The sequence below is a fragment of the Ovis aries genome, chromosome 19, assembly GCF_016772045.2.
Source record: "Ovis aries strain OAR_USU_Benz2616 breed Rambouillet chromosome 19, ARS-UI_Ramb_v3.0, whole genome shotgun sequence".
NCBI classification, from domain to species: Eukaryota; Metazoa; Chordata; class Mammalia; order Artiodactyla; family Bovidae; genus Ovis; species Ovis aries.
Window position 1 is genome coordinate 48,877,573 of NC_056072.1, and position 27,571 is coordinate 48,905,143.

The 27,571-nt window shown below is 58.9% G+C and overlaps 1 protein-coding gene and 1 long non-coding RNA gene across 3 annotated transcripts; one reads left to right on the forward strand and one right to left on the reverse strand.

Moving 5' to 3' along the window:
- Positions 1–4,670: 4,670 nt before the first annotated feature.
- On the reverse strand, positions 4,671–18,793 carry LOC121817246 (uncharacterized). 2 transcript variants are annotated; one of them, XR_006057069.2, is made up of 4 exons: positions 18,401–18,793; positions 14,516–14,717; positions 5,973–6,066; positions 4,671–5,105 (listed from the first exon to the last, which is right to left on the reverse strand). It is a non-coding gene; the product is annotated as an uncharacterized LOC121817246 (long non-coding RNA). The 2 variants fall into 2 exon arrangements; XR_009597514.1 differs by having other exon boundaries at positions 14,516–18,793.
- Positions 18,794–19,701: 908 nt separating this feature from the next.
- Positions 19,702–26,964, forward strand: DUSP7 (dual specificity phosphatase 7). The gene is made up of 3 exons (XM_027957564.3): positions 19,702–20,415; positions 21,876–22,310; positions 24,944–26,964. Exons 1-3 carry the CDS (start codon positions 19,899–19,901, stop codon positions 25,249–25,251), a joined length of 1,260 nt encoding a protein of 419 aa, XP_027813365.1. The 5' UTR covers positions 19,702–19,898; the 3' UTR covers positions 25,252–26,964.
- The last annotated feature ends 607 nt before the right edge of the window (positions 26,965–27,571 follow it).

Below are 27,571 nucleotides of genomic sequence, written 5' to 3' on the forward strand. Positions count from 1 at the left end.
CATCCGTGCAGGAAAGCCAGGCAAGTGTTCTCCATATGTCTGGGTGTCATCCATATCTCTGCATTCAGCCTCTTGGGGCCCAGCCAGCCAGGGAGGTATTTACCCTCCAACATACCTGCCCAGCCCAGGGGCCTAGGGGAGCGGGTGGTGGTAGAGTCCCCGGAACTGTCAGTACCAGGCAGCTAGTGAGGTTCCCAGCCGCTGCAGGTTCCAGGTGGGAGCAGAGGCTGAATGCCTCAGAGCTGAGGCTGGCAAGAGGCAGCCTGTGTTGAGTCCTGGTGAATGAGCCTGGGGGAGCTGCTTTGCCACCTGGGTGGGGAGAGAGCTTCAGTCTGGAGTCAGGCCTCAGGCTCTGCCTTTGGCTGAGCTGTGTGACCTCCACATGGTGATATGACCTCTGAGCCTTAGGGTCTTGTGTCAGGTAGCAGTGGTGACCACCCCACCAGGTAGGCACTTGACAGGGCCGTGCTCCCTGGCCCACCTGTCCCTCCAGGAGGATGGAGCTTGCTGGATGGGCAAGAGGCTGACGACTCAGGACATTTCAGAGCCCCAGGAACCTGCTGCAGTCCTCCACATGGCCCTGCTAGTATGTAGAAGAACCCGGAAGTCTTGCTGGTCTAAACTGTCAGGTAAGCTCCTCAGCTGCCTCGGGAGGTCATGGTTCCCAGTCTCTGAAGGCTTTTTTATTTTAAAGGAGATATGGTTTATCTATTTAATATTTATTTGGCTGTGCCCAGTCTTAGTTGCTGCATGTGGGATTTTTCGTTGTGGTATTCAAACTTTTAGTTGCATCACGTGGGGATCTATTTCTCCAACTAGGGGTCGAACTGGGTTCCTACACTGGGATCATGGAGTCTTGGCCACTGGACCACCCGGGAGGTTGCCCTGGAGGCCTTTAGGGAAAGTCCGAGTGGCCCCAAGTCAGCTTGCTCAGGGGGGACACAGCTTGTGGGCCAGGCTTGTCCGTCCCTCCCAGGCTGGCTGCCCTGCCCCTGAGGAGACATGGGCGGCCTTGTTGTGGTCTGTGGAGCCGGAGCTCCCAGATGTTGGGGCTGTGGCGATTCGAGTAGCCTGTCCAGGCGAGGTCCTCTCCAGAGGAGAGGTGGCCCTTGCTGGGGACAGCAGGACAGGTGGCCCTTGCTGGGGACAGCAGGACAGGAGCTGGGTCTCCAAGGCATTGTGTCCAGCTCTGCTCGCAGACCAGGCAGGGTTGCTGCCCATCACGCCTTCAGTTTATACCAGGATCGAGTTTTTAATTTTTCTCTGAAATATCCCCTCCTCAGAAAAAATGGGTTTGAGAGTCTGTTAAGGATTTGGGAAATGGCCTGGGAGGCTGTAGTGTGGTATTTTCCCCACCACCATTATCAGATATAAACAGTCTAGACAGGGTTGCTTACCCCCACCCCCCAAGAGCACACAGCTTGTCTGGTGCCAAGGTATCGGTGTGACCTGGGCTTCCCCAGATGGAGGGGGACAGAGCTGTGCCCACGGGCTGTCTGGGAGGGCTTTGCACGACGGGTTGGACCAGGGCCTCCTGAGGGCTTTCCTGCCACCCTCACCTGCACTGATGGAGTCACCAGCCAGGCCTGGGACAGGGGAGGAGGATGGTTCTTGGAGAGCTGTTTTTGTCTTTGAAACATCACAGAGACCTGCCGCCCCCAAGCCGGGGGGTCAGTGTGAGTGACCAGGCTGAGGCGCAGTGCGAGGCTCAGCTAGGTGATGCTGGCTGTGCTGGTGGCTGGCAGATCTGCTGGGGGGTTCTCACAAGCTGCTGGCGACGGGGAATGTGAGGTGACTTGGCCCGGTTGGAGGCCCCGTGACGGCCTTTCTTGTCTCCCCAAATGACACTCCCTGCTAGCCCACCCCAGCAGCTCCCCTGTGGCTGGGGCTCTTACCAGTCCCCCAGTTGTGCTGCCAAGCTCAGAAGCAGTCCTCTAGAAATGTAAATGCCTCAGCTTAGCTGTCATCTCTCCTAATTTTGGATTTTGGTAACTCAGATTCCAGAAAACCAAACTGCAGGGTTTTTTTTTTTTTTTTGCCTAGGAAGATGTTTTTAGGCCAGGGGGCTTTTGTTAGGAAGTACGTCTTCATGGCAGATCCCAACCCCACACCCCCATCCCTTCATGCTCTAATTTTCCTACCATGCGGAATGAAACAAGTGTCTCTGACTTAAGTTGCAGCCCCCTACCTATCCTTTGCCAGATTCCGGGAATGGATCTGTACTTCCTGCCAGAGAAAGAGAGAGGCAGGTCAGGTAGGCTCCAAACCAAGACAGAAAGCAGCAGCAGAGTCCAACCCCTGCCTGTGGCAAGCCTACCACCCTTTCCTCCTGAGGCACCACTCCCAGGAGCCCAGACAGGCTAAGTGTCAGCGGGTCCCCGCAGACCTGTGTCCCTCCAGAGACTTGAGGGGCATGAGCCAGACTGTCCTGGAGACTGCCATCCTCACATCCAGCAGCAATCTTGTCCCTGGTCTCCTGATCTCCACAGGGGTGTGCTGCTTGAGAGCAGGCAGGTGAGGGCCCCTGACCCACCACCACAGTCCACTCTGCCCCCTGCTAGCTCCATGACCTTAGGTTCAGTAACCTTGTGGAGACGGTTTGTGAGCTAGTTCCTGATCCATTGGGCACAGAAGGTGCCCAGAGCAAGTGTGCTCAGTGTGGCTGGAGAGAGACTTCTGGCGGTTCAGACCCCTTCTCCAGAACTTGGCCTGTGTCCAGGAGGACGCAGTCTGATGGTCCCAGAGTTGTGCTGGCTCTGAAGTTCTCCGTGACCAGAGTTCTGGTCTCTTGACCCCATGACCGCTGCCATGGGCATCCCCAGTGGTAGTGAGGGAGCTGGGCTGGCAGACAGCCCCCCCAACCCCCACCCGAGAAGGCAGGCCCTCCAAGGCGGCCACTAGGGCCAGCGCAGGCTTGGGGGTGGGTGTTTGTGATTGCCGGGAATCCCGGAAACCCAGCCCGCTGAGCAGGCTCGAGGGTGGTGAGTCACACTGTCCCGGCTCTTTGTCATTAGCCTTGTCTTCCTAAATGATCTGCTCAAGATGAGCCCCTGATGGCTCCAGCCTTCATGGGTGTGTGGTCATTTAAGGGGCACAGACATCAGCCCCAGAGTTTTCTCCAAGCATTCCCTCCACCCCTGTTCCAGGCTGCCAAGGGAACCACGTTGCCAAGGCAGCAGTGGCAGACTGAAGGCGCTAACTCACTTCCTGTGAGCGTCACCACCCTGACACCAGGCCATGTCCCGTTGTTGGGTGGGCTCCAACCCACCCCAGCTGTCACCCTAGCACCCCAGGCTCACTCTCAGTCACTCTGGGGAAGTCTCTAGAGGCCCAGCGCGTGGGGCCCTCACATCCAGGTTCAAGGATGAGTCTGGAGCCAGGCCAGACAGCCTGGGGCGAAGCCATTAGGAAGCTTTCTGTGCCAGCCCCTCCTCCGGCTGGGAGCTGCTGTGTGGAAACACTCTCCCAAGAACCTATTTATAGAGCAAGGCTGAGCGTGGTCTCACTTCAGGTGAGGCCACCTTGAACCCCCTCTGCCTGGGCATGCTGCTGTGACAGGAACCTCGACCCCCGCCCCCCAGTCTCCTACCACCTGTGAGAAACCTGCACCGCTAGATAAGGGCCCCGGGCAGGAGCGGAAGTCCTGTCCTGCAGCTTCCGTTTCTCAGCCCGAAGCTGCTCTTGCGGGCACGAGCACTTGCTTCTGAAAGCGGGACTTTGACTCTCCCTCGGGTGCTCGGTGTGCAGAGGCTGGGCCTGGAGGAGCCAGTGGGCTCATGGTGTCCCTCAGCCGCGCACACTGACTTCAGCTTCTGGCCTCCGGCCTCCTCCAGCTAGGCAGCTGGCCTCAGCCCTGGTGTGGAGACTGACTGCAGAGCCGTGGCCGTCCCCAGGCACCTGGGGCCCACGTTCACCCAGTCCGTCTTGTTCTCCTGGTCTCAGGCCTGGCCGAGGGCACCGGTGCCCTGCAGATGCTCTGCTCAGCTGGCCTCTCCTCCAGACCTCTGCCCTGCCCCTGCCTTTGCCCAGCTAGGCTCTGCCCAGGGACGCGCCTTGACCTGGCAGGTCCCTCTGGCACCAGCCAGCTCCCCCAGAAGCTCCTATGACGCCCCAGCCACCTCTGCTCTGAGCCCCTCAAACTGACCCCAGCCAGAGTCACCCAAGGACACACCCTCACGCCCAAGGTGGGGCTGGGAGCGCTGATTGTGTTCTGCGGAGCCAGTACCCACCCCCACCTCAGCTCAGCCCCCAGAATTGTTCCCCATGACAGCTGCTCCTGGATTGGGTCTGCTAGAAGCCTCTGGGACTTGGAGCAGGAGAAGCAACGTAATTAGTCTTCCAGGACCTTCCAGGCAGCACCTCACAGGTGCCTGTTAACTAGAAACAGAAAGTGCTTCCTGTCGTGGAGGCCTGGGCCGGCCCGAGTCTGGGCTGCTGCAGTGTGACTTCTTGGCCCCAACCGTGAAGTTAACCTTTGCTCCCAGGGTGGCCTTGGTCCTGAGGTTGGGTCCAGTTCACCCTCAGCTGGGGCGTGCTTAGGAATAGGGCCGTTTGTGAGGTTCCCACAAGGATGCCCATGCCCTTTGAAACATATCCCAGAGTCTTCTATTTTTCCAGTTCTAATATTTTCTTAATGAAGTATAGTTGATTCATAATGTGAATATCTGCTGTATAGCAAAGTGATTCAGTTATATATATTCTTTTTTTCCATTGTGGTTTATCAAGGGATAGTGAATATAATTCTGTGTGTTACAGTAAGACGTTGTTGTTTATAGATTCTATATACAAAAGCTTATATCTGCTAACCCCAGCCCCTTCCCCCTTGGCAACCACCGCTTGGTTCTGTATGTTCATGGTTCTGTTTGATAGATCAGTTCGTCATATTGTAGATTCCACACAGAAGTGACGTCCCGTGGTATTTGTCTTTCTCCGACTTGTTCACATAGTAGGATAATCTCTAGTTGCGTCCACGTCGCTGCACACAGCATCATTTCGTTCTTTTCTAGTATTTATTTGGCTGCACCGGGTCTTCCTTGTGGCATACAGGGTCTTCTAGTTGCAGCATGCAGGATCTCGTTCTCCAACCAGGCATTGAACCAGGCCCCCTGCATTGGGAAGACAGAGTGTTAGCTGTTGGACCACGAAGGAAGTCTCTCGTTCTTTTTTGTGGCTGAGTAGTAGCCCCCGGAGTGTGTGTACTGCATCTACCCATTCATCTGTTGATGAACATTTAGGCTGTTTCCATGGCCTGGCTATTGTGAATAGTGCTGCTGTGAACACAGGTGGTGGTGGTGGTGTTTGTTTAGTTGCTGAGTTGTGTCCAACTCTGTGCAATGCCATGGACTGCAGCCGCCAGGCTCCTCTATCCGTGGACTCTCCAGGCAAGAGTACTGGAGTAGGTTGCTATTTCCTTCTCCAGGGGACCTTCCCGACCGAGGGATCGAACCTGCGTGTCCTGCATTGCAGGTGGATTCTGTACCACCGAGCCACCTGGGAAGCCCAAACAAAGGTTTGCATGTGTCTTTTTGAATTACCACAGTTTTTTCTGGATATAGGCCCAGAGAGGGATTGCTGGATCACATGGTAATTCTTAGTTTTCTGAGGAACCTCCATAGTGTTCCATAATGGCTACCCATTCCCACCAACAGTGTAGGCGGACTTCCTTGTCTCCACACCCTCTCCAGCATTTACTGTTTGCAGACTTTTTGATGATGGCCATTCTGACTGCTGTGAGGTGATATCTCATTGTGGTTTTGATTTGCATTTCTCTAATAATCAGCAATATTGAACATCTTTTCATGTGTCTGTTGGCCATCTATATTTCTTCCTAGGGTCTTCTGTTGGGTTAACTGCCTCTGGTTTAGGGGAACCTCAGCTCTGGTGGCCCCTCTTGAGGGGCCAGGGGTTAGTCTGAGGCAGGTTAGGTGAGAGTCTGCCCAGCACTTGGAGCAAGCATCCCTGAGCAGCCAGACCTGCTGCGATGAGGCTTGCTCCTTTCCTGCCTGGCCTGCTTCTGCCATTGGCCCACTCCATCTGTTCTCAGCATAGCAGCCAGAGTCAGCCAAGCTGTAAGATTAAAAAATAATAAATAATAAAAAGAAAACTTGTAAGCTAGCTCATGCCAGCCCTGCTGAACCCCTTCCAGCAGTTCCGCAGCCTCCTTTAAGTACAGGCCACAATGCTCACCGCAGCCAGGAGGCCCTACTCAACGTTGCCTGTTGCCCGACCTTCATCTCCTACCACCCTCCAGCCACCCCTCAGGCCACTCTGGACACACCAGGAACATTCCGGCCCCAGGGCCTTTGCACCTGCTCTTCTGCTGCCAGGAGCGCTTTGACTTCACCTGTCTGCCTTGGTCTGCCCATCCACAACATGGGGTAAGAACAATAGAGGCCGGTAGAGGTGCTGGAAAGATGTGCTGAGACTATTCACACAAGGCTGTAAGAACAGCCTTTGTCCCAGCAGGGCTCCAGTTCGTGGCCTGGGGAGGTGGCTGTAAGTGGGAGGTAAAGGGCCAGGCCCCCATCATCCACTCCTGTGGGCCAGCTAGCTGGCTACAACACCTACTGCAGGCCTGGCCCTGGTTGGCCTGCTGGAAACCTGGGGCTCAACCAGTGCTCCTGGGAGGGAGATCCACTGTACCCCGTGAGGCCCTCCCATCTGCTCCCTAACCGCCATCTCTCATTAGACACCCCACTCCACGTGCCAACATGGACCCTACAGAGCCTTTTCCTATGAGGCTTCTAGCCACCAGGCCAATCTGAGTGCCCAGGCATGGCCCCCACTGGACAGGGAGGGCAGGAGGAGCAGCCAGCCCACATGCCCAGCCTCCTTGCCCACCCCTGAGCCTAGAGGACAGAGCGGACAGGTCAGTGGCCTTGCTGCACCCAGGGCTCTCCAGTGGGGTCAGGGTAGCTGGGCTGGATCTGAATGAGCATCTTGCTGCTGGCCAGCTGTGGAGGGGCTTCCTCACACCCCCATGGGCCCTGCCACCTACCTGGTTCTGTCCTGCTCTTAAGGGCTCAGAACCCCAGTCCAGAGGGTCAGGGATTTGGGGCTTTTTCTGCCTGAAGGAGAGAAGTGGGCCCTCTAAGGGGTCTCCCCTGCTGCTGCCACCCTTCCCCACTCCACCCCCGCAGACGGCTGGCCTGGGCCCTCCTGCGGGGCTGGAGCCTGGCAGTCACCTTGTGCGAGGAGGGCAGCAGGACTTGTGAGGATAGTCTTCCCTCCTCTGGCCTCCGCTCTCCCTCGCTGTCCCCCTCCTCCAAACACATGGTTCCAATCCCCTCTCAGGCCCCTTTCCCCCTCCCCAGCCCCTTCCCATTTCCTCTCAGAGGCCCTCACTTGCATGTGGAACTCATTAGAAGCCCCTCAGGCCTGGTAACACAACTCTTGGGGAGGGGGCCTTGTCCACAGCCCCCATGCTGAGAGGAGCAGCCTCCCTGTGCAGCCTTGAGCTGGAAACCACGGGAGCTGCACTGGTTAGGGGAAGTGTGGCCAGGCATCGGTTCAGCTCTGTCCGCGCCCGTTTAATCGTCCTGGCCTCCCCAGGAGCTAGGATGACTTCCGGTCCCACTGCAGCATTGGACCTGCTGGTGGAAAGCAGACCTCAGAGCACCTGGGGCGGATCACGGGGAGAACATGGGGTTTTGAGCAGCTCTTGATGACCTTCAGCCTCTCATCTGAAGATGGTAAGGGAAGTGCAGGGAAGAGAGCGTGGTCTGAGCAGCCGCTGGGCAACATAAAGCCATTTTCTCTCCTGAAGGACAGGCTGAGGGCAGTGCCGTGGGCTGGGAGTGAAGGTTATGCAAAAAAACGGATGCTGTGGTCCATATGGCCAAAATTAAGCCTGCTGTATCCCTGCAGGACTTCTCAGAGCCTGTAGCACACCCTGATGCTCTGCAGCCAGGGCCAGAGTTCAGAGTGTTTCTCAGACATCTGACCACTTGAGCCTCTTTCTCCAGGTTTGCTTGGTGAGACTAGCATTCTGTGAATCCTGCTTTGGACAGCTGTACAGGCAGAGCCCTGAGGAGGCATGATCAAAGCCCCCTGCTAGGAAAGGCTCCCCGAGGGTCAGAACAGGGGCTGCTGTCTGCCCAGACTGAGCAAAGGGTGGGGACTGAATGGCAGCCACAGCTAAGCAAGGGTGTGCGGGGGCCAGTGTGGCTGAGCCTTGGAGGGAGGGCCAGGCGTGATGCCCAGTCCCTCCCTGCCCTTCCCCATGGGAGCTCGGCGGGCTGCTGTGGGCACTGAGGCATGAGGCTGGGGACAGGGCCTTCCCCGCCCACATCAGCCTCAGCTCAGGCAGCTGCCCGCTCCAGGTTCAGGAGAGTTGCTGTCTCCTGTCACCCTTCCTGCTGGTGCCACAGCCTCTCTGCCGAGTCCTTGCTGCCCGCACTCCACAGCACAGCTGCATACCAGCCCCAGGCCCGAGCCTCTGCTCCAGGAGCCCTTCCCACAGGGGGCGCCGCCCGCCCCCAGGGCCCTCTCCCCACTGTCCAGGCACAAGAGGGCTGAGCCGGGGAAACACGCGCTGGGCCCTGGGCGGGACCCTTCACGAGCGCTTCTCTCGTGCCTCGTGTGGTGTTCTGTAGGGACCCCAGTGTTCAGAGGAGGAAGCAGGCCCGGAGTGGGGAGGCTGCTGGTAGAGTCAGCGTCACGGCCAGGCCCCTTGGTCAGGCTGCCAGTCTCCACTCTTCCCGTCCCTGCTGCCCATGCATGGGGCCGCTTGGGAGTGCCTTGGGCCTAAGCAACCCTTCCCTGTGATAATCCAGGGTGGAACCCGCCCGACTGTCCCGCACCCCTGAGAGTTAGAGTAGTAAGCCAAGGTGTTGCCCCCCCCCCCCCCGCCTTAGATGGAAAGGCTGGGCACCTCTGGGAGCCAGCCAAGTCCACAGCAGCACCCCAGATCTGAGGGTCCCAGCTCTCCCACGGTGGGTGCTCCGTGTCCCACTAGAGTTCATGGCCTGAGGAATCCAGCCACTCCCCAGCCTGAGTTCTTGGCCTGGCCTAGTGGTTCTGGGGAAGGTTTATTTTGTGGTGTTTTAATTTGGCTGTGCCAGAATTTTTTCGGGGTCTTTGTTGCGACATGCAGGATCATTCATTGCGGCACACAAACTCAGCTGCGGCATGTGGCATCATCCCTGACCAGGCATTGAACCCGGCCCCCCTGCGTCGGGAGTGCAGCCCTAGCCACTGGACTGCCAGGGAAGTCCCGCTGGGGACGTTTTGACAGGGGGCTCCAGCTCTGGCCAAACTGCCCTCGGTGCCTCACCCCCATGAGCCCGTCTCAGAGCCACCGCTCTGGCTCAGGCCAGAGGGCTGTGCCGTCAGGGCACTGCCGGCTTCTCGCTAGAGACTGCATAAGCCACGGCGAGGGGCAGGGACGGGAGCACGGTCCCGTAAGCCGAGGCGGCCCCAGATCCTCCCTGTGACCACCTCCGAGGGCCCCACTAGGAGCCCCGAGACTCCACTGGTCCCTCCTCTTCCCAGGGGACCCTAGTCTTTGCACGGATGGAGTGCCCCAGGTTTGGGGGGCATGTGCCCCTGTGGCAGGAGTAGGGCTGGGTGAGGCCACATCAAGAAGAGGAGTTGCCCAGACTGTTGCCTAGGGCAAGCACCCACGCTTGCCTGCCTGTGCGCACAGGACATTCAGCACCAGGCGGCCAGCGGACAGCTGAGCCCACGTGGTAACACTGCTGGCCATGAAACCTGCGACGGGGCTGAGCACTGAGGCCTCAACCCAGCGGCCTCGTCGTGGTCACGTGACAGTGATCGCCGTCACTGTCACCGCCAGGGCCTCATGGGAGGGATTCCTGAAAGACGGTGTGTGGGCCGATGGGGAGTGGACCAGACAGGCCCAGGCTGGCAGCAGGCAGATGCTAATGAGGCAGTTGGGCCTGGCAGCTACAGAGAGACCTACCAGGCACCACCTCTTGGCCCACCAGGAGCACCCATCCCAGGCCCCTGGCACATCCGCCCGCCAGGTGCCCTGGGAATTCCCGGCCACCTCCACCCTCCCAGCCTGGAAGGTTGGATTGACTTCACTGTCAGGGGCCTGCCACTGCTAGCTAGCTAGCTACAGCTGGTTTGCGCAAGACAGAGAGCACCACCCCAGACTCCATCACCGCTCCTTGTCTTTGCTCTGGCTGGGAATGCCTGCCAGAGGCACCCTCTGGCCACCTCCCCCACAACCCCACCCGTTGCCCCAACAAACCATTGGATCTCCAGGCCCTTCCTTGCAGAGGTGGCTTCAGAAAGAATCAGAGGAGTCAAGCAGGAGGCCAAGGGTGACAGGGTGGCTGCTCCACCCCCAGAGCCCTGGCTTCCATCCCTGAGCCCCAGGCGGGCTCATGTGGTGCTGTCCACAATCCTGAAGGGGAGGATCAGCCCATGGCAGAGGTTTTGGGGAGAGGTGTGTGAGAGGAGAGGGCTCGCCTTCACCCACAACTTTAGGGCAGGGGACCTGCTGAGCCCTCTTCTTCTCCACCTTCCTCCAGACTGCAAGGAAATTGGAGCTGGCCGCTGCTTTCTCGGGGCTGTTGAGCTGTTTCTCCTGGGCCTCTAGGGGTGACCTCAGTTTCAACATAGGGGGCTTCCCCACCCAGTCCAGCCCCTCTTCCAGGCTCGCAAATGGTGGTGTGCAGGACTGGAACTCAGGCTTGGGACTTGAGGGACCCCCTGGGTCCACCGGGAGTGGGAGTTTGCGCTCAGTCTACAGAGGGAGGATGAGATGCCCCTGGTCAGGTGGGGGCCTGCGCTCTCAAATAGGGAGACCGAAGCCACCAGCCTGAGCACGGGGAGGACGGCCTGCCAGGCTCGGTGCAGGAGCCACCCCTTCACAGTAAGGAGACTTCCGACTCCAGGCAGCCCATGCAGGACAGGCTGAGGGCCAAGTGAGGATTGAATGGAAGTGAGAGGTTGCTGGGATCCTCCAGTGTGGCAGAGAAGGGCCAGAGGCATTTTAAATCACAGGACCTTGCTCATGGCTGGTGGCCCAGGAGTCCAAAAAGAAGTCGGATCCCTATTCGGACTCAGCCACCTCTGGTGCCCACACTGGCTCTGGAGGCCGGGCGGGGGTGGGGGGATAAGCATGCAGTCAGTCGTCAGACCAGTGAGTGCTAAGGCCCTGTGGAGACAGCAGGCGGGGTGCTGCAGGGGCCTGGGCTGGGGGACCCTGGACCCTGAGGGGAGGCGGGAGAGGGGCCGCGCCAGATCACTGAGGCCACGCTGGTCTGTAAGCAGGGAAGGACCAGGTCTCATTCTCAGAAGATCCCTCTGGCCGCTGGGTGGGGAATGGACTGTGGGGATGGAGCAGGGGGCAGGGAAGGAGGCTAGTGAGATGGTCCAGGGGAGACTGTGGAGCCGCAGTGGACAGGGTCTGGGTCGTGGGAAGAATGAGTTGTGGAAGCACACTGGATAGCACACACCTCCTTGCACATGCCCCACGTCTGTCCCCCACCCTGCCAGTGAGGGCCCCCTGCCATTCCAGTGATGGGAGAGCTGGTAGAGCAAGGGGCTCCCTGCGGAGGCCAGAGCCACCTGGGCACCACTGGACGGGGGGAGCAGAGCTCTGGTTCTTAGTCTGGGGCCCAGCCCCCTGCCCAGTTGGGGCTGTAACCATGGGCCTTAGTTTCCCCACTGGTCAAAAGGGTTGACAGCCCTCACAGGGCTGGTGCAAAGCTTGGACATGAGACCAGAAGGAAACAAGCCTTGAGAATATCAGGCAGGCCCCTGATCAGGAAGACGACAGGGCCTGTGTGTGGGAGCCCCAGGCAGGCATATCTGCCCGTCCCACTTGCCTGTGTTTGTGCGTCTCCTTTCCATCACCTTGGCCACCGTGACTCACTGCACTGTGGGTAAGTGAGTTAACTGGTTGGGGTTGGAGCCAGACCCTTAGGTAAGGCATTCCCTTCCTAGGCCTCGGTTTCCTCATCTGTAAGATGGACAGACAAGCCCTGCTTTGCTCACCTCACTGGGGAACCTGGGGTGGTGCAGGGCCAAGGAGGTGAGTGCTGCACTGGCGTGAGGGCAAGCGGTCCAGCCTTTGTGCGGGGACCAGGCCTGCTGGACGTCAGTCCCAGGTCAGCCAGCCGTGAGCAGGGCTTGAAGTGTTCAACTTGTCTATGCTGACCAGCCCAGTGGAACCTCCCTTTATTGAGGGGAACCCCAGGCCTGAGAGAGCTTGGAACAGAAGGCAGGTGGGATCATGGCAAAGGCCTGGCTGGGCCCAGGTCTCTGGGTGACCTCATGGGGGACTCTAGTGATGCAAGGAGGCTCACACACGGGAGGTCGCAGAGGCAGGATACCCAGCCCTGCTGTACCCCAACTCCTGCAAGCTTAACCGCCCATAAGTAGGTAGAGAGCAGGGGAGGAAGTGTGTGGAGGCAGGGGTTCTGTGTCTGGGGCACCGAGTAGGAAGCAGGAGGAGGTTAGGGTGAAGTGAGCTGGGCCGGCTATGAATTGGGAATTCAGCAAATAGGTTTTGTCTCCCTTGACTACCACAGGTAATCAACTGGTTTTGAGGCCTGAGGATAGTGCAGCAAGTGCTGTGATTGACTAGTAATGCCTGCCCGGGAAGAATCATGGCCGAGCTGCTGACTCTCTGGGCTGGTATTTGGCCAGGAAAGCCACACTCTCAAATGAGTAGCCCCAGGAATCCACCTAGGGAGGCTGGCCGAGGGCCTGCAGTTGCTGCTGGGTGGGCAGCTGGGGAAGAGAGGATGACATCCGTCTAGTCTCCCTCTGAGGTTCCCACGCTCCCTTGTCCAGGGCAGGTTCTCAAAAAATGAGCCCACTTGGGAGGAGAGGCTCCCCACCTCTGCCTTCTCCAGGCTCCCTGGGGAGTTCCCAGAGCTCTGCCCTGGCTTCCATCCTGCTGACTTTTGTCCTCTGGTTCTCCGGGGTGTGAGCCACTCTCCCCCCTGCTCCTCAGGGCCTCAACACCTGGGCCGGGTGGGAGGAAGCTGGATAGGCTGGCTCTGCAGTTGCAGAGCTGTCCCAGGCAGCAGCCTGTCTGTGCAACTCTGCCATCACCGGGGCCTGGCGTTCCCCGTGGGGAGGTAGGCAGGGATAGATCCTTCCACTCCATGCAGAACTAGTCAGCCCAGAACACCCCAACCTGGGCCAGTAGGGAAGGGTAGGCCTGGGTGACAGTAGATTCCACCAGCCTGTAGCAACCCCTCTGGGTTCTCTGTGGGCACCCCTCTTAACTGGGAGGCAAGTGCCCAGACATACTCTGTCTACATGTCACAGAGAGTATGTGCACATGTGTATTGGGTATTTCTGCACGAGTGCACTTCCACTCTCTACCTACTTATGGGCAGTTGAGCTTGCAGCAGGCTGAGTATCCTGCCTCCGTGACCCCCTGTGTGAGCAAGTGAACATTTCAAGCCCTGCTCATGGCCCAGCCAGGCCTTTCTCATGACCCCACCTGCCCTCTGTTACAAGCCCTCTCAGGCCTGGGGTTCCCCTCAAGAAGGCGGGTCTGCCGGGCTGGTCGGCCTGGGCAACATTTCAAGCCCTGCTCACGGCTGGCTGACCTGGGACTGACGTCCAGCAGGCCTGGTCCCCGCACAAAGGCTGTACCGCTTGCCCTCACGCCAGTGCAGCACTCACCTCCTTGGCCCTGCACCACCCCAGGTTCCCCAGTGAGGTGAGCAAAGCAGGGCTTGTCTGTCCATCTTATGAGGAAGCTGAGGCCTAGGAAGAGAATGCCTTACCTAAAGGTCTGGCTCCAACCCCAACCAGTTACTGTATTAGTGTGTTTTTTTTTTTTAATTATTTTATTTTTGGTTATGTCAGGTCTCAGTTGTGGCACGTGGGTTCCAGAGCATGTGGGCTCTGTAGCTGTGGCTCACAGGCTTAGTTGCTCTGCAGCATGTGGAATCTTAGTTCCCCCACCAGGGATCAAATCCTTGTCCCCTGCACTGGAAGGCAGAGCATTGGATCACCAGGGATTGGTGTTCTTTTTCTGCACACACATCTGTGCCTGTGAGCATGTATGTGTGAACACACAGATCTGTGTGTTTGGGCCTGTATTGTGTCCTTAAGAGTGTGTGTGTGTACGTGCACACACATAGATGTGTACAGCCAGGAGTTCTATCCGGGACAGGAGAGTTGCCAGGCCTTTCACAGTCCACTCCTGGCCTGGCTTAAACACTAGCTGTTCTGACTGCAACCCAGACAGGCACCTCACCAAGGTATGCGGGAGAAGCTATCAAAGTTCAGGGACAAGCAGAGACTGCTAGTCTGGGTCTTAGGCAGGGCTCTGGATGGCGCATCTCCTCCACCCTGTGGAGTGGTCCTGGGTAGAGACTGGCTCTGCACCATGCACCAGAGCAGACACCCTGGACTGGAGTGCCCAGCCCCTGCCTCTGCTCAGCTCTCACAGTGGGAAAATCTGCCCTCGTGGAAGCTAGCAGGAGCTCACCCCAAATCTGTGCTAGGATGTGAAGGCCAGGAACGGACAACCCTCCCCGCTCCTGCCCGTGCCATTGAAAACATGGTGGCTCACCTCTAAGAAATCCAGGGGCACCAGTGGGAAGAGGGAGACTCACTTCCAAGATGCTGATGCTCGGTGCCAGTTCCTGGGTCACCATGCCACATGGACATGGGGCGGGGGGCGGTTGGGGTGGTGCGCACCAGTTCTGTTCAGTTCACATCAGAGCTCTGCTGTCACAACCAAGCTTTACCCCCTGGGGAGGCCTTACAAATAGCTGTGAAAAGAAGAGAAGTGAAAAGCAAAGGAGAAAAGGAAAGACACAAGCATCTGAATGCAGAGTTCCAAAGAATAGCAAGAAGAGGTAAGAAAGCCTTCCTCAGCGATCAATGCAAAGAAATAGAGGAAAACAACAGAATGGGAAAGACTAGAGATCTCTTCAAGAAAATTAGAGATACCAAGGGAACATTTCATGCAAAGATGGGCTCGATAAAGGACAGAAATGGTATGGACCTAACAGAAGCCGAAGATATTAAGAAGAGGTGGCAAGAATACACAGAAGCATTATACAAAAAAGATCTTCACGACCAAGATAATCACGATGGTGTGATCACTCACCTAGAGCCAGACATCCTGGAATGTGAAGTCAAGTGGGTCTTAGAAAGCATCACTACAAACAAAGCTAGTGGAGGTGATGGAATTCCAGTGGAGCTATTTCAAATCCTGAAAGATGATGCTGTGAAAGTGCTGCATTTAATATGCCAGCAAATTTCGAAAACAGCAGTGGCCACAGGACTGGAAAAGGTCAGTTTTCATTCCAATCCCAAAGAAAGGCAATGCCAAAGAATGCTCAAACTACCGCACAATTGCACTCATCTCACACGCTAGTAAAGTAATGCTCAAAATTCTCCAAGCCAGGCTTCAGCAATACGTGAACGGTGAACTCCCTGATATTCAAGCTGGTTTTAGAAAAGGCAGAGGAACCAGAGATCAAATTGCCAACATCTGCTGGATCATGGAAAAAGCAAGAGAGTTCCAGAAAACATCTATTTCTGCTTTATTGACTATGCCAAAGCCTTTGACTGTGTGGATCATAATAAACTGTGGAAAATTCTGAAAGAGATGGGAATACCAGACCACCTGACCTGCCTCTTGAGAAATCTGTATGCAAGTCAGGAAGCAACAGTTTGAACTGGACATGGAACAACAGACTGGTTCCAAATAGGAAAAGGAGTACGTCAAGGCTGTATATTGTCACCCTGCTTATTTAACTTCTATGCAGAGTACATCATGAGAAACGCTGGGCTGGAAGAAGCAACAAGCTGGAATCAAGATTGCCAGGAGAAATATCAAGAACCTCAGATATGCAGATGACACCACCCTTATGGCAGAAAGTGAAGAGGAACTAAAAAGCCTCTTGATGAAAGTGAAAGTGGAGAGTGAAAAAGTTGGCTTAAAGCTCAACATTCAGAAAACGAAGATCATGGCATCTGGTCCCATTACTTCATGGGAAATAGATGGGAAACAGTGGAAACAGTGTCAGACTTTATTTTTGGGGGCTGCAAAATCACTGCAGATGGTGATTGCAGCCATGAAATTAAAAGACGCTTACTCCTTGGAAGAAAAGTTATGACCAACCTAGATAGCATATTCAAAAGCAGAGACATTAGTTTGCCAACAAAGGTCCATCTAGTCAAGGCTATGGTTTTTCCACTGGTCATGTATGGATGTGAGTTGGACTGTGAAGAAGGCTGAGCACCACAGAATTGATGCTTTTGAAGTGTGGTGTTGGAGAAGACTCTTGAGAGTCCCTTGGATTGCAAGGAGATCAGCCCTGGGATTTCTTTGGAAGGAATGATGCCGAAGCTGAAACTCCAGTACTTTGGCCACCTCATGCGAAGAGTTGACTCATTGGAAAAGACTCTGATGCTGGGAGGGATTGGGGGCAGGAGGAGAAGGGGACGACAGAGGATGAGATGGCTGGATGGCATCACTAACTCGATCAACGCGAGTTTGAACTCCAGGAGTTGGTGATGGACAGGGAGGCCTTGCATGTTGCGATCCATGGGATTGCAGAGTCGGACACGACTGAGCGATTGAACTGACCTGAAGGCCCCTCCACCATGTGGTTCTGGGGCTGAATGTGTGCAGACAGGGCATATGGCTCCAAATGTGTCTATGGGGTTCAGGCCTGGCAACTAAGGGACGAGGGCTGAGATAGAGGTGGCAGGAGGAGTGGACTTGGGAAGGGAGACAGGCCGCTGGACATACAAAGGGGGAGTGTGGGGCGGGGGGGAGGCTGTGACTGTGACTGTGATAGAGTCCAGAGCAAAGATGGGGGCAGGGTCCTGGGATCACCTCGCCTAGAGAATCTAGAAGCTGGGATATTCTTCTAGAAGATGGACAAAGAGTGAGTGCAAAAACTCCAGGCTGAGGAAAGTGTGTGCAAAGGCTTGAGGCATGTGGGAGAGGGGTCCGTTCCGCAGAAAACTCCACACCCAGCCACAGCTCCCCACTCACCGCCAGGGACCCACCCTGTCCTTCAAGGAGACCCTAGTGAGTGGGGCACCTCTTCCAGGGGCTGCAGGTGAGCAAGGATCTGAACCTGGAAGGGCAGGAAAGGCCACATTCCTGAAGAGGAGGAATGCCTTTGATCCCAGGCCTGGCTCAGGCCACCCGGTCCCCTCTTCCAGGATCCCTGAGAGGCTCACAGTTGTAGAGCAAGGCCCTGGGCAGGGGCAGCTCTGGCGTCTGCAGTCTGACCCCAAGCAAGATCCTGTCAGGCTCTGAGCCCTGTATGTGCATCAGAGGGTTCTGTGTCTGTCCACCGCCCCTTCCCCAACACTCAGGGGCAGCCCTGCTGGGACCACTGTGTGCACTGTGCCCAGCTGTTCACGGCTGGAGGCAGGGCTTCCACTCAGGAACCAAGGCTTCGGGCTCTTCTCCAGCCAGGGTGACCGGGCCGGGACCAGGCTGACGTCAGGTGGCCAGGCTGATTTGCTTCCACTGTACTTCCTCCCTCCCCAAATGCTGCCCCTTGTCCTGTACTACAGCAGGGGGCCCCCACCCCCAGGGAGGCTTCCCAGTTCCATGCGTCGTCACAGGCTTCTCCTCCAGGGTGGCTGTCCCTGAGAGGAGTCTGGAGTGGGAGGGAGAATAGGGAGCCATCACAAGCTACTTGTGGGAAGGTGGGGCTCTCTCCCTCCTGGGAGGGGCACAGAGAGGCCCCTCTCCGTTGGGCCCCCTCTAATGAGAACACTGCTGTAGTCCACACTCCAACAGGCTCCCAACAAGCCCACTGAGGAATGCTCATTAGCGAGGAGGTCCTCTCCCATGTGTGTCTGCTTAGACCTCTTTTTTGTCTATTGGCTGCACAGCCCAGCATGTGGGATCTTAGTTCCCTGACAAAGGGGTGGCACCTGTTGCCCCTTCATTGGAAGCGCAGAGGAGTCAATCCCAGGACTCTTCGTTTGAGCGCTGTCTCCATCCCTGCCGACCAGCAACAGGACTACCTTGGGATGGACTATTTGGGTACTGTCGGGCCCAGCACCCTCCCACATGGGGAGACCTGAGGCCCAGAGAGGTGAGAACCATCACAACTTATCAGCAAGCAGCAGAGCAGAGTGTGCATCTGAGCCCCTCAGGCTCGGCGAGCCCTTTCGACGCGTTCCGGATCCCCGGGCAAGAAGGCGCTGCCCAGCAACCCTAGGACAAGCCTGCGTGGGAGGCCAGAGACCAGCTTTTCCTATCACCTCCCTGGGCCTGGCATCTCGGATGCTAGGACCATCTATATCTGCAATACTCTGGTCTTTCCGGAAGTGTAACCGTGGAAGAGATCCCTGCTCCTCTGCCACGCAGCCCTGCAGTTGGGATGAAACCTGGTAGACTCTCCTCCGCGAGGACAAAAGGGCGTTAGTGGGGAGGTGGGTAGCGGGGAATGCCGCAGGGCCGCTCCTCTACCTGGTCAGAAAGCTCAACTCCTGCAGGTTCCAGAGGCACGCACTCTGGCAAATCTCAGGCACCGCCGCCATTCATCTCTGACCCTGATTCCCTCCAGGATGTAGAGGCAGGGTGGCGGGGAGCCGCCCAGCCTCGGGCAGAGTGGGAGGGGGTAAGCCCCAAGGATGTGGGCGCACTCCGCCGGGCAGGGAACGGACCGGACGGACTGCAGGATCAGCCAGGGACGGACTCCCCAGCGCAGACAGCCCTGACTCCTTAGGGGAAGCGCGGCAGGCCCCGCGCACGCGCGCCGCGCTAGTGGAGCCGCTTTGTTCCAGGGCTACCTGCGGCTCCATTCACCTCCTCCGCGGAGCCAGCCAGCCTGCCACCCGCAGCCAGTGCCGCTGAGGCCCCGCCCAGCCCGCGCTGGGTGGAACTTTTGGCGGGCCCCGCCTTCCCTCTGCCCCGCTCCTTCGGCTGCGATTGGCGCTCTGCGTGGTGCGTCCCGCCTGTCATTAAAGTTGATTCGACAGTTAGGAAAGGTGGGAGGAGAGCAGATTACAGAGGGGGCCCCCTCCCTCCCACCCCGGTCCTGTGGAAAAGTCACGTGGCGCTTCACTCCGCGCCTGTCACCACTCCGCTTGTAAAGCTTTCTTAAAGGTCCCGCTGTCTCTTCCCAGGGCCGGTCCTTTTGGGGATTTCTACAATCTAGCCCGCGGAGGGTGGCACGGCCCTGGGCCTTCCTACCTTCTTAGCTGCCTAGTCCTGCTTTCCCCCTCGGACCTGCTGGAGTGAGACGACCCCTCAGGTCTCCAAACGCAGAGCCCTCTTTAGGACTGTGCAGCCGCCTGAAACGGTGACAGCCTAGGTGCCCAGGGAATGGCACGGAGTAGGTGTTCAGTTCCCGTGTGCTGAACTCGCTGGGAGTTGTTCATGAATCAGTGGAGTCGACAGGACTTCGGCTCAGCTTGATAGCCCCTTTCCTCCGCTCCATCCCCGGGAGACTGCGGGAATGTAGGGGAGAGGATCCCTGGAGCGGGTCCCCCGAGGACAGCTCTTGGGACAGGCACAGAACTGGGAGCTCCGGGATAGGACCCAGGAGTGTCTTGGTTGGGCCTCTGGGAGAGTTTTAGTGGGTTCTGAGCGGCAGCGCTGAGGCCGAGCGAAGGCCAGGGGGCTGGTCTCCGGGCTTAGGGCACCGCTCGCGTGCCCACAGACCCCGTGGGGAGGGGCGGCGGAGCAGCGGCGCCTTTAAGCTCGGGAGCCGCGGCGCGGCCCCGCCCCCCTCGAGGACGCCTGGGCGCGCGGCCGCCTGAGACGCTGTTTAATTGGGGCTGTCAGGCCGCGGAGCGCGCGGAGGGCCGGGCGGGACGGAGGCCGGGAGGCCGGGAGGCCGGGGCGGCGGGCGAGCAGCTCGGCGGGAGGCGGGCGCCCGGAGACGCGGCTGGGGCCCGCGCGGCCGGGGCGCCGTCCCAGGGCAGGGCTGCCCGGCCCCGGCCCCGGGCCGCCCGCGCTCCCCATGAAAAACCAGCTCCGCGGCCCCCCAGCGCGGGCGCACATGTCGGCCTCGGGGGCGTCGGCGTCTGGGGACACCGGGGCGGGGTCGGAGCCCGGTGCGGGATCTGGATCTGGCGCCGGCACCGGGGCAGGCGCGGCGGCGGGCGCAGGGGCCATGCCCTGCAAGAGCGCCGAGTGGCTGCAGGAGGAGCTGGAGGCGCGCGGCGGCGCGTCCCTGCTGCTGCTCGACTGCCGGCCGCACGAGCTCTTCGAGTCGTCACACATCGAGACGGCCATCAACCTGGCCATCCCGGGTCTCATGCTGCGCCGCCTCCGCAAAGGCAACCTGCCCATTCGCTCCATCATCCCCAACCACGCCGACAAGGAGCGTTTCGCTACGCGCTGCAAGGCGGCCACCGTGCTGCTCTACGACGAGGCCACGGCCGAATGGCAGCCAGAGCCCGGCGCTCCCGCCTCGGTGCTTGGCCTTCTCCTGCAAAAGCTGCGCGACGACGGCTGCCAGGCCTACTACCTCCAAGGTAAGGGCGGCAGCGAGACCCAGTCTGGAATTGGGGCGCTCCCGTGGCTCCCGGATGCCCCCGACGGAGGCGGCTTTCTCTCCCCGTGCCCGGCCTGTCCAGCCGGCGCCACGTCTCCCCCGCTCGCATCCTCCCCTCCAGGGCTCCCTGCCCAAGCTGTGCGGGTGTAGGCTGGTACAGTAGCCCCCTCTACGTCCCTTTCCGGGCATGATCCGAGTGGTCTGAACAAACTTTTCCCCACTTGGGCTTTCCTTTTTTCCCCATTGTTGGGGCCATGGTAGCTCCCAGGTTCCCCCCTGAAGCCCGGCAAAGGAGGGAGGGTGCCCTCCTGGGCACCAGTTCAGCTCCTCCAGCCTGGAATGGGTGTCCCTGGAAGGCCAGAGTTAGGACAGGAACCTTTAATCACCACCCTCAGCCCTGCCAGGGCAGAGGGAGAGTTTGGGGGACTCGGAGGATCCCCATGTGGGGCTTGTCACTGGGGAATCGCCACCTCTTGGAAGTGCTTGGGGCAGGGCTGTAAGGAGTGTCCCTTGCCCCAGCTTTGGTTTTCCGAGACCCCCAAGTCCTTGGCCAGCCACCCCAGAGGTGGTGGAAGGGGGAGGCAGCCCTGGGAGGCGAGTGACTGCAGCCGGTGTTTCCAATTAACATTCCAAAATGGCCTCTTGCTGGCAGCGGGGCGGGCAGACGGGAGGGGAGGGGAGGCCTGCGGCACCCTCGGGCGCAGGGCCCATGCTTAGCTGCAGCGCGCTCCCCATTTCTTGTCCCTGTATAGCCCCCAGCAGCCTCCCCTTCTGTGGGTCCAAGGCCAGGGTCGGGGTACCTTGAGTTCTAAGGTGGGTTATGGAGAAGAGGAGCCAGGACCCCTTTTATGAACTTGCTCCTGCTGGGGGACAGAACCAGCTGATACCTTCACTACCCTCCCTGGCAGTGGTGGGGAGTGGGGGCAAGCGCCGGATTCCCAGTCGAAGGCCCAGGCCCTCTGCCTCGAGCTGACCCAGATGCAGCTCTGGCCTGTGATCTCTTCTGTAAGAGGGTTTGCAAACCCAGAGGTATTGGCCTGAGATGGGGTTGTTTGCTTTCCTTTACTGCTTAGCAATTACTGAGCACCCATGGGTGCCTGATGCAGGGGAGCTGTGGAAGAGGCATGGGCTGGATTCTGTCCTCGAGTGCCCTAAAGTCAGTGGTGTGGCTGGCGCCCTGAGGCCCTATGGGTTAGGGTATGGTGCTCAGGCATGTTACTGTACCACTTGGGGTCTCAGTTTCCCCATCTGTAAAGTGGGCCACAGGACAGATGAGAAAGCGGGAGAGAGGGCACATGTGTAAATACTCTGCACTGCCTGTGTTGCCCGTTGCTGGTGGCGGGCCCTTGCTGTGGAGAGCCCTGTTTGGGGACACTGGCCAGTGGCCCTGTCGGCCTCACGCGGGCCCTGTCCACCCCTACCCCCCGCCCGGGGCCACAGGTGGCTTCAACAAGTTCCAGACAGAATACTCGGAGCACTGCGAGACCACCGTGGACGGCGCGTCCTCGCCCAGCGGCTCGCCGCCCGCCGCGGTGCTGGGCTTGGGGGGGCTGCGCATCAGCTCCGACTGCTCGGACGGGGAGTCAGACCGAGAGCTGCCCAGCAGCGCCACCGAGTCGGACGGCAGCCCCGCGCCGCCCAGCCAGCCGGCCTTCCCTGTTCAGATCTTGCCCTACCTCTACCTCGGCTGTGCCAAGGACTCCACCAACCTGGACGTGCTCGGCAAGTACGGCATCAAGTATATCCTCAACGTCACGCCCAACCTGCCCAACGCCTTTGAGCACGGGGGCGAGTTCACCTACAAGCAGATCCCCATCTCTGACCACTGGAGCCAGAACCTCTCCCAGTTCTTCCCCGAGGCCATCAGCTTCATTGGTAAGAGCTCCTGCGCTCAGGCAGGGGGGCAGGCGTGCGTGTCGAGATGTGTGGGCTCCGGGTGTCGCCCGTGCCTGGCTTGGGTACCTCTGGGCCTGTCGAGGCTTGTGTGGAGCCCTGCGTGTGCCAGCCTGTGCCAATGGGTGTACCAGGGCCCACTGTGAGTCACCGAGGCCCTCGGGGCCAGAGCGGGGCCCGGACCTGCGGGCTCTCCACAGCTGCTGGAGCAGCGTGGACTCTGCTGTCCAGACACCTTGGGTTTTCTGGCTGTGCTGTTTGGAGCTCAGACCTCCCACGGTCTCACTTGCCCTGCGTCACACCTCAGCACGTGTTTCTTGAGGACGGGCTGTCACGGTGCCTTTGGCCTCTACTGTGCACCTGAGGGGGCTGAAGGGTAGTCTAGAGCCAGAGGCCCACCCCGACCTGGCAGCTCTTGGGATGTGCTGACCCAAGGAGCCTTGGGGTGGCTTCAGACGTTCCCGGCAGCCTGTGGGGCTGGCTCGGTGTCCAGACGGCGAGGGGAGGCAGGGGAAGGCCTCCCCCACATCAGCATGCTCTGCCATCTGGCTCCGCGCCCTCTGAGCCCCTGCATCCGCAGCCTCGGCTGACTCGGGCTCCTTATCTCTGACCTCCCTGCCCGCTTCCTCTCGGCCAGCTGGAAGCAATCAGTCGGCAGGTCACCGTCCCTGGCTCGGCCATCCCCGGGATTCAGGAAAGGGATACTGGACGAGGGGGTGAATGTAATCTCTGAGGCTGGTGACCAGTGTTCTGCCCAGCCTCCGGGCAGCGTTTTCCCGCTGGCGGCTGTGTCCAGTGGAGGGCGTTTTGGTGTCAGCTGGGCCGGGCTAGCTTTAATAACAGGAAGTGGGAGGCTTCCCCGCCTCATCCGCTTACTGGGAACCAAAACTAGGTGCCTGGCTGGGAGGAAGGAAGGAAGCTGGGGCGGGGGAGGGGTTGTGTCAGGGGCTATCCGAAGCTTCCCCGCTCTGCCCTGAGGACGTGCCCAAGAGGGTATGGGTGCCACCTCAGCACTCGTGGTCTCCCCAGCGAGGTGTGGGGTGAAGGGGGTGCCGCACGACTTTCCAGGGCTGAGCCTGATTTGTAGGTGCTTTTATCCTCCTTGAAGGCCCCTTTACATCAGGGGAAGGGGATAGAACAGGATATAGAGGTGGGGGGAACCGTGCTCCCTGTGTCACAAGAGAAGGAAGTGAGGCTCAAAGACCCCACAGGACTCGAGGACGGCGGGGGCAGAGAGGGGATGAAGCACCGGCCTCCCCAAGACCCAGCCACACCCCTTAAAGAGCTAAAAATAAAGCCAGCAGGAAGTGGTTTTACTTGGGATCACCTGGGTTTGGGGACCAGGCTTCCCCATTATCTTGGTGTATCACCACCACTGGAGGCTTTTCTCCACCACCCCCCTTATCCTGCCCCAAATTTCAAGGTCAGACAACGTGTTCCACGTGAATCTGTGGCGTCTGTCTCTTCCCCTGCTGGTCTTGCCCCCAGTCGGTCTCCAAGTCTGGATGAAGCACCTACTGCATCTTCAGCCCTGGGAATCCTCACGTGGGGTTGGGAAAAGGGATGTCGTGCCAGGCCCGAGACAGTGTGCGCCCCCCGGGGAGCAGTCTGTGAACCTCCGCACCTCCTGCAGGAGTGGGCCCGGCTCCCAGGGCTCAGGCGGGAACCCCGCGGGCCCCAGGGCTGCCTCTCATTCATATCTGTCCCCAGCACGGCCTTGGCACAGCGCTGCAGCTGCCCTCGGGTCTGGTGGGGAGAGCATAGGACTGAGCTGGTCAGCGGCTCAGCCAGCATGTAAGCTCCGACTGCGTGTCAGGAGCCTGGCACCACACTGGGGAGGGTGCGGGGAGAGCTGACGGAACTTGAGTGGCTGTGTTGGGAGGTGTCACTGGCACACGGGCCGGGGAACAGTGGAGGAAGTGGGCTGGGTGGGCCCCACTTAAGATCCACTGGTGAGGCTAGGCGTGGCTCTGGTCCCCCATCTATTCAGGAGCAGGACTCAGGCCCCCGGGGACTGGCTGGGCCCAGTCCAGAGCTGAGCTTTGCCCGCTGGTCCCTTGCGGAAGGGCCTCCATGACGCCCATGGCCCGAGGAGGCTCTCGGGGCACCCCTGGAGCTGCCCCAGGAGGTGGGCTAGCAGGGGTGAGTGCTGCGTGTTAGCAGGAACCCTTGTGTTGCCTTGTCACTGCGTGTGTCTGCCTGTCTCATTTACAAGATAACCTTGGTAGCCATGCTGCAGATGACCTGAGAGGACGCAGGTGACTCCTCGGCAGATCACACCTAGCACACAGTTCCAGCAGCGGGAAGACTGGCAGCAGGCACAGGGCTCGTGGAGCCCTCCCTGGGCTCAGATCTCTCTAAGGGCCCTGTGAGTAAGCAGGTCCGTCCAACAGAGCAGAAACCGAGGTGCAGGCATATCAGCTGGAACTGTGGCAGAGCCCCGCCACGGTCACGCTCTTGACCTCGACCCCAAGTTGCTGTCCCACCCGCCTGGGACTTCACCAAGTCCCTCGAGAGTCGGGCAGCACCAGTCCCTTGCCGTGCCCCTCTCTGTGCCCGCCCCGCGGGGGCTCCCTGGAGGAGGCACCAGCCTGACCCATGCCCATGTATTGCAGACGAGGCCCGCTCCAAGAAGTGCGGGGTCCTGGTGCATTGCCTAGCGGGCATCAGCCGCTCGGTGACCGTCACGGTGGCCTACCTGATGCAGAAGATGAACCTGTCGCTCAACGACGCCTACGACTTTGTCAAGAGGAAAAAGTCCAACATCTCACCCAACTTCAACTTTATGGGGCAGCTGCTGGACTTCGAGCGGACGCTGGGGCTGAGCAGCCCGTGTGACAACCACACCCCCAGCGAGCAGCTCTACTTCTCCACACCTACCAACCACAACCTGTTCCCACTCAACACGCTCGAGTCCACGTGAGGCCGGGGGCATGGGGCGACGGGCCAGCCCCCCCCACCCCGGGCCCCCACAGGGCCCGCCGGGAGGGCCCAGGCCTGCTGCCTCTGGCCTGAGGAACACAGACATCACCTGTGCCCAGAGGTGAGCTCCCCTCAGCGTCCCACAGCCAGGCCTCCGCCGGCAGGACTTCCCGGAGGGGCCCGAGGCGATCAGACACATGGCTTTGGGAGTCCCTCGGGGCCTCTCCTTGTCCCAGGACACTCCTTTCTGCTGATGGCTCAGCCAGTTTGGCTGTTTTTTTAAAAGACACATCCACGGACCTGAGTTTACTTTTTACTTTTGGCAGGTAAACCCAAGCTCCCTGGAGCAGAGAGCGTGTTGAAGCTCTGCTTGATTGTTCCTTTTTGTAATGGAAAGTGTTATTTTCAGGCTATGTGCAACAGTGGATTGTATAAACCAGTATTTCATCCCTTTCTTGATCCAGTGAGAGAGAGAGAGAGAGGTGTTACCAGTTTGTTTTTCTTCCTATTTCAAACAGCAATTCTTGAGTTTTTGTTTCTGTTTTAATGGAAAAGACAAACCCCACGTTGATCTTGACCAAATGCACTTTGCACATGTGTGAAGCCTCCGTTTCTGCAGCGGCCCTTAAAGGGGTGGTTCACTCCTCCCGGCAGGGGTCTCCCAGGCCTGGCTGCATCTCCTGCTTCGCGGAGCCCAACCTGGCGCTGCATTCGCCTGTGAAGACCGCTGTGAGTGGTGGGCTGGACGGGTAACCTTTGCCTTCTCTGCCCACCCACTTGCCCTCTGCTGGTCGCTGCAGACCATCCCAGGCAGAAGAGGAGGCCACCGGGGACTGCCAAGCAGTAGCATTAACCCTCTGGGCTCAGCCCCGAGGAGGGCCCCAGGCCCTTTTTATCCGTACCCACTACTTCTGTCTCTCTCTCTCTGTTTCTAGCTGAGGGTGCAGGCCCAGTGGCTGGGGAAGTTTAGGTGGAGGGCGCAGCCCCGCCTCCCAGGTCTCCTCCCCAACCCTGGTTGTTGCTTGGGTTCCAACCGCCACTCCCAGCCCCTCAACCCGTGGAAGCCGGCCCTGTGCTTGCTTTGCCCATGCCTTGGATTAAGAAACTCACATCCATTTCAGTCCCGGGGGGTGGGGGGTGGTGGGGCAGCAAGGGCAGACAGGGAAAGGGTCGTGAGGCCTGTCCATCCCGCCACCCAAGCCCGCTGTCCGCAGAACAGAACCACGGGTTCCGGTATCCTCCCCAGTTTTGTTCCTTCTCCAAGCTCCGTTTTCCCGGATGGTGGAGCTGCGTGGGGGCCCCGGGGAGGGCTGGGGTCCCTGAGCGAGCCAACACTTGGCGTGTGAGCGAGGCCACGGAAACCCTGCCCCAATGCATCTTACCTCACAGGGCTGGTTTTCAGGGATTCTTCAAGGCAGCAGGTGAAAAATCTTGCCACAGTTAAGAAATTGACAAGAAGCTTCCATGCTGTGTACATGGTTCTCTTTCTCTCTCTTTTTTACCTTTGAGAAGAAAAACCTAGAAAAACGCACCAGATTTGTGTAAATGAGGGTATGCCAACAAGGGTGGCCAGTTTTGCTTTATGACCTTATGAAGGAAGATTTGTGACCCTACATACACACACACACACACACACACACATATATATATATATTCCCGAACCAGCAACGGGACTTTGTTTATATTGCAAATAAATATTATTTTTTCTTTAAAATGAGTGGTGTCTGATAAGGGCCAGGGCAATGAGGAGAAGCACTATGGCCATGTCCAGGGGCCTGCTGGGCACTTACTGGGACTGGTCAGAGGTGCCCAAAGCTGGGAGGAGCAGCTGGGGTGTGGGTCGGCAGGGACACTGGGGCTTTGGCCCCCTGGGTGACAGGGAGCGAGGTGTGGAGACGTTCTGTGCACCAAGGTCACACAGCAGAGCCCCTGCTTGCCCAGACACACCCAGCGTTGCCCACCTGGACGCTGCCCAGACTGCCCAGCCGCCCCAGGTCCTGACTGGCCCCCACAGCCATGGCCCTTACTCTTGCTGCTCTTGGGGATGGGACATGGGCTGTGCGTCTGTCAACCTCACTCCCCCCGCACCGTCCCTAGGATGCCTGCAGGACCTGATGCTGGTCAGTGAGTGGGCCAGCCCTGCGGGAGCCAGGTCCCTCAGCCCCCCGAGCCACAGCATCCATTTCTGTGCGGCGGGGCCAACACACCCCGATGCCCAGCGCACTCCCGTTCAGGCACGATGGGCCCCTCACCTTCATTTCCTGGTCTTGACCTGGGCCTACAGGGAGGCCTGGTCCATGCCTGGCTTCCTCAGGGCAGCT

Coding starts and splice junctions, on each gene's coding strand:
- DUSP7 (XM_027957564.3), top strand. CDS start 19,899: ATGAAAAACCAGCTCCGCGGCCCCCCAGCGCGGGCGCACATGTCGGCC. Junction 20,416..21,875: donor CCAGGCCTACTACCTCCAAG/GTAAGGGCGGCA, acceptor CCGGGGCCACAG/GTGGCTTCAACAAGTTCCAG. Junction 22,311..24,943: donor CGAGGCCATCAGCTTCATTG/GTAAGAGCTCCT, acceptor CATGTATTGCAG/ACGAGGCCCGCTCCAAGAAG.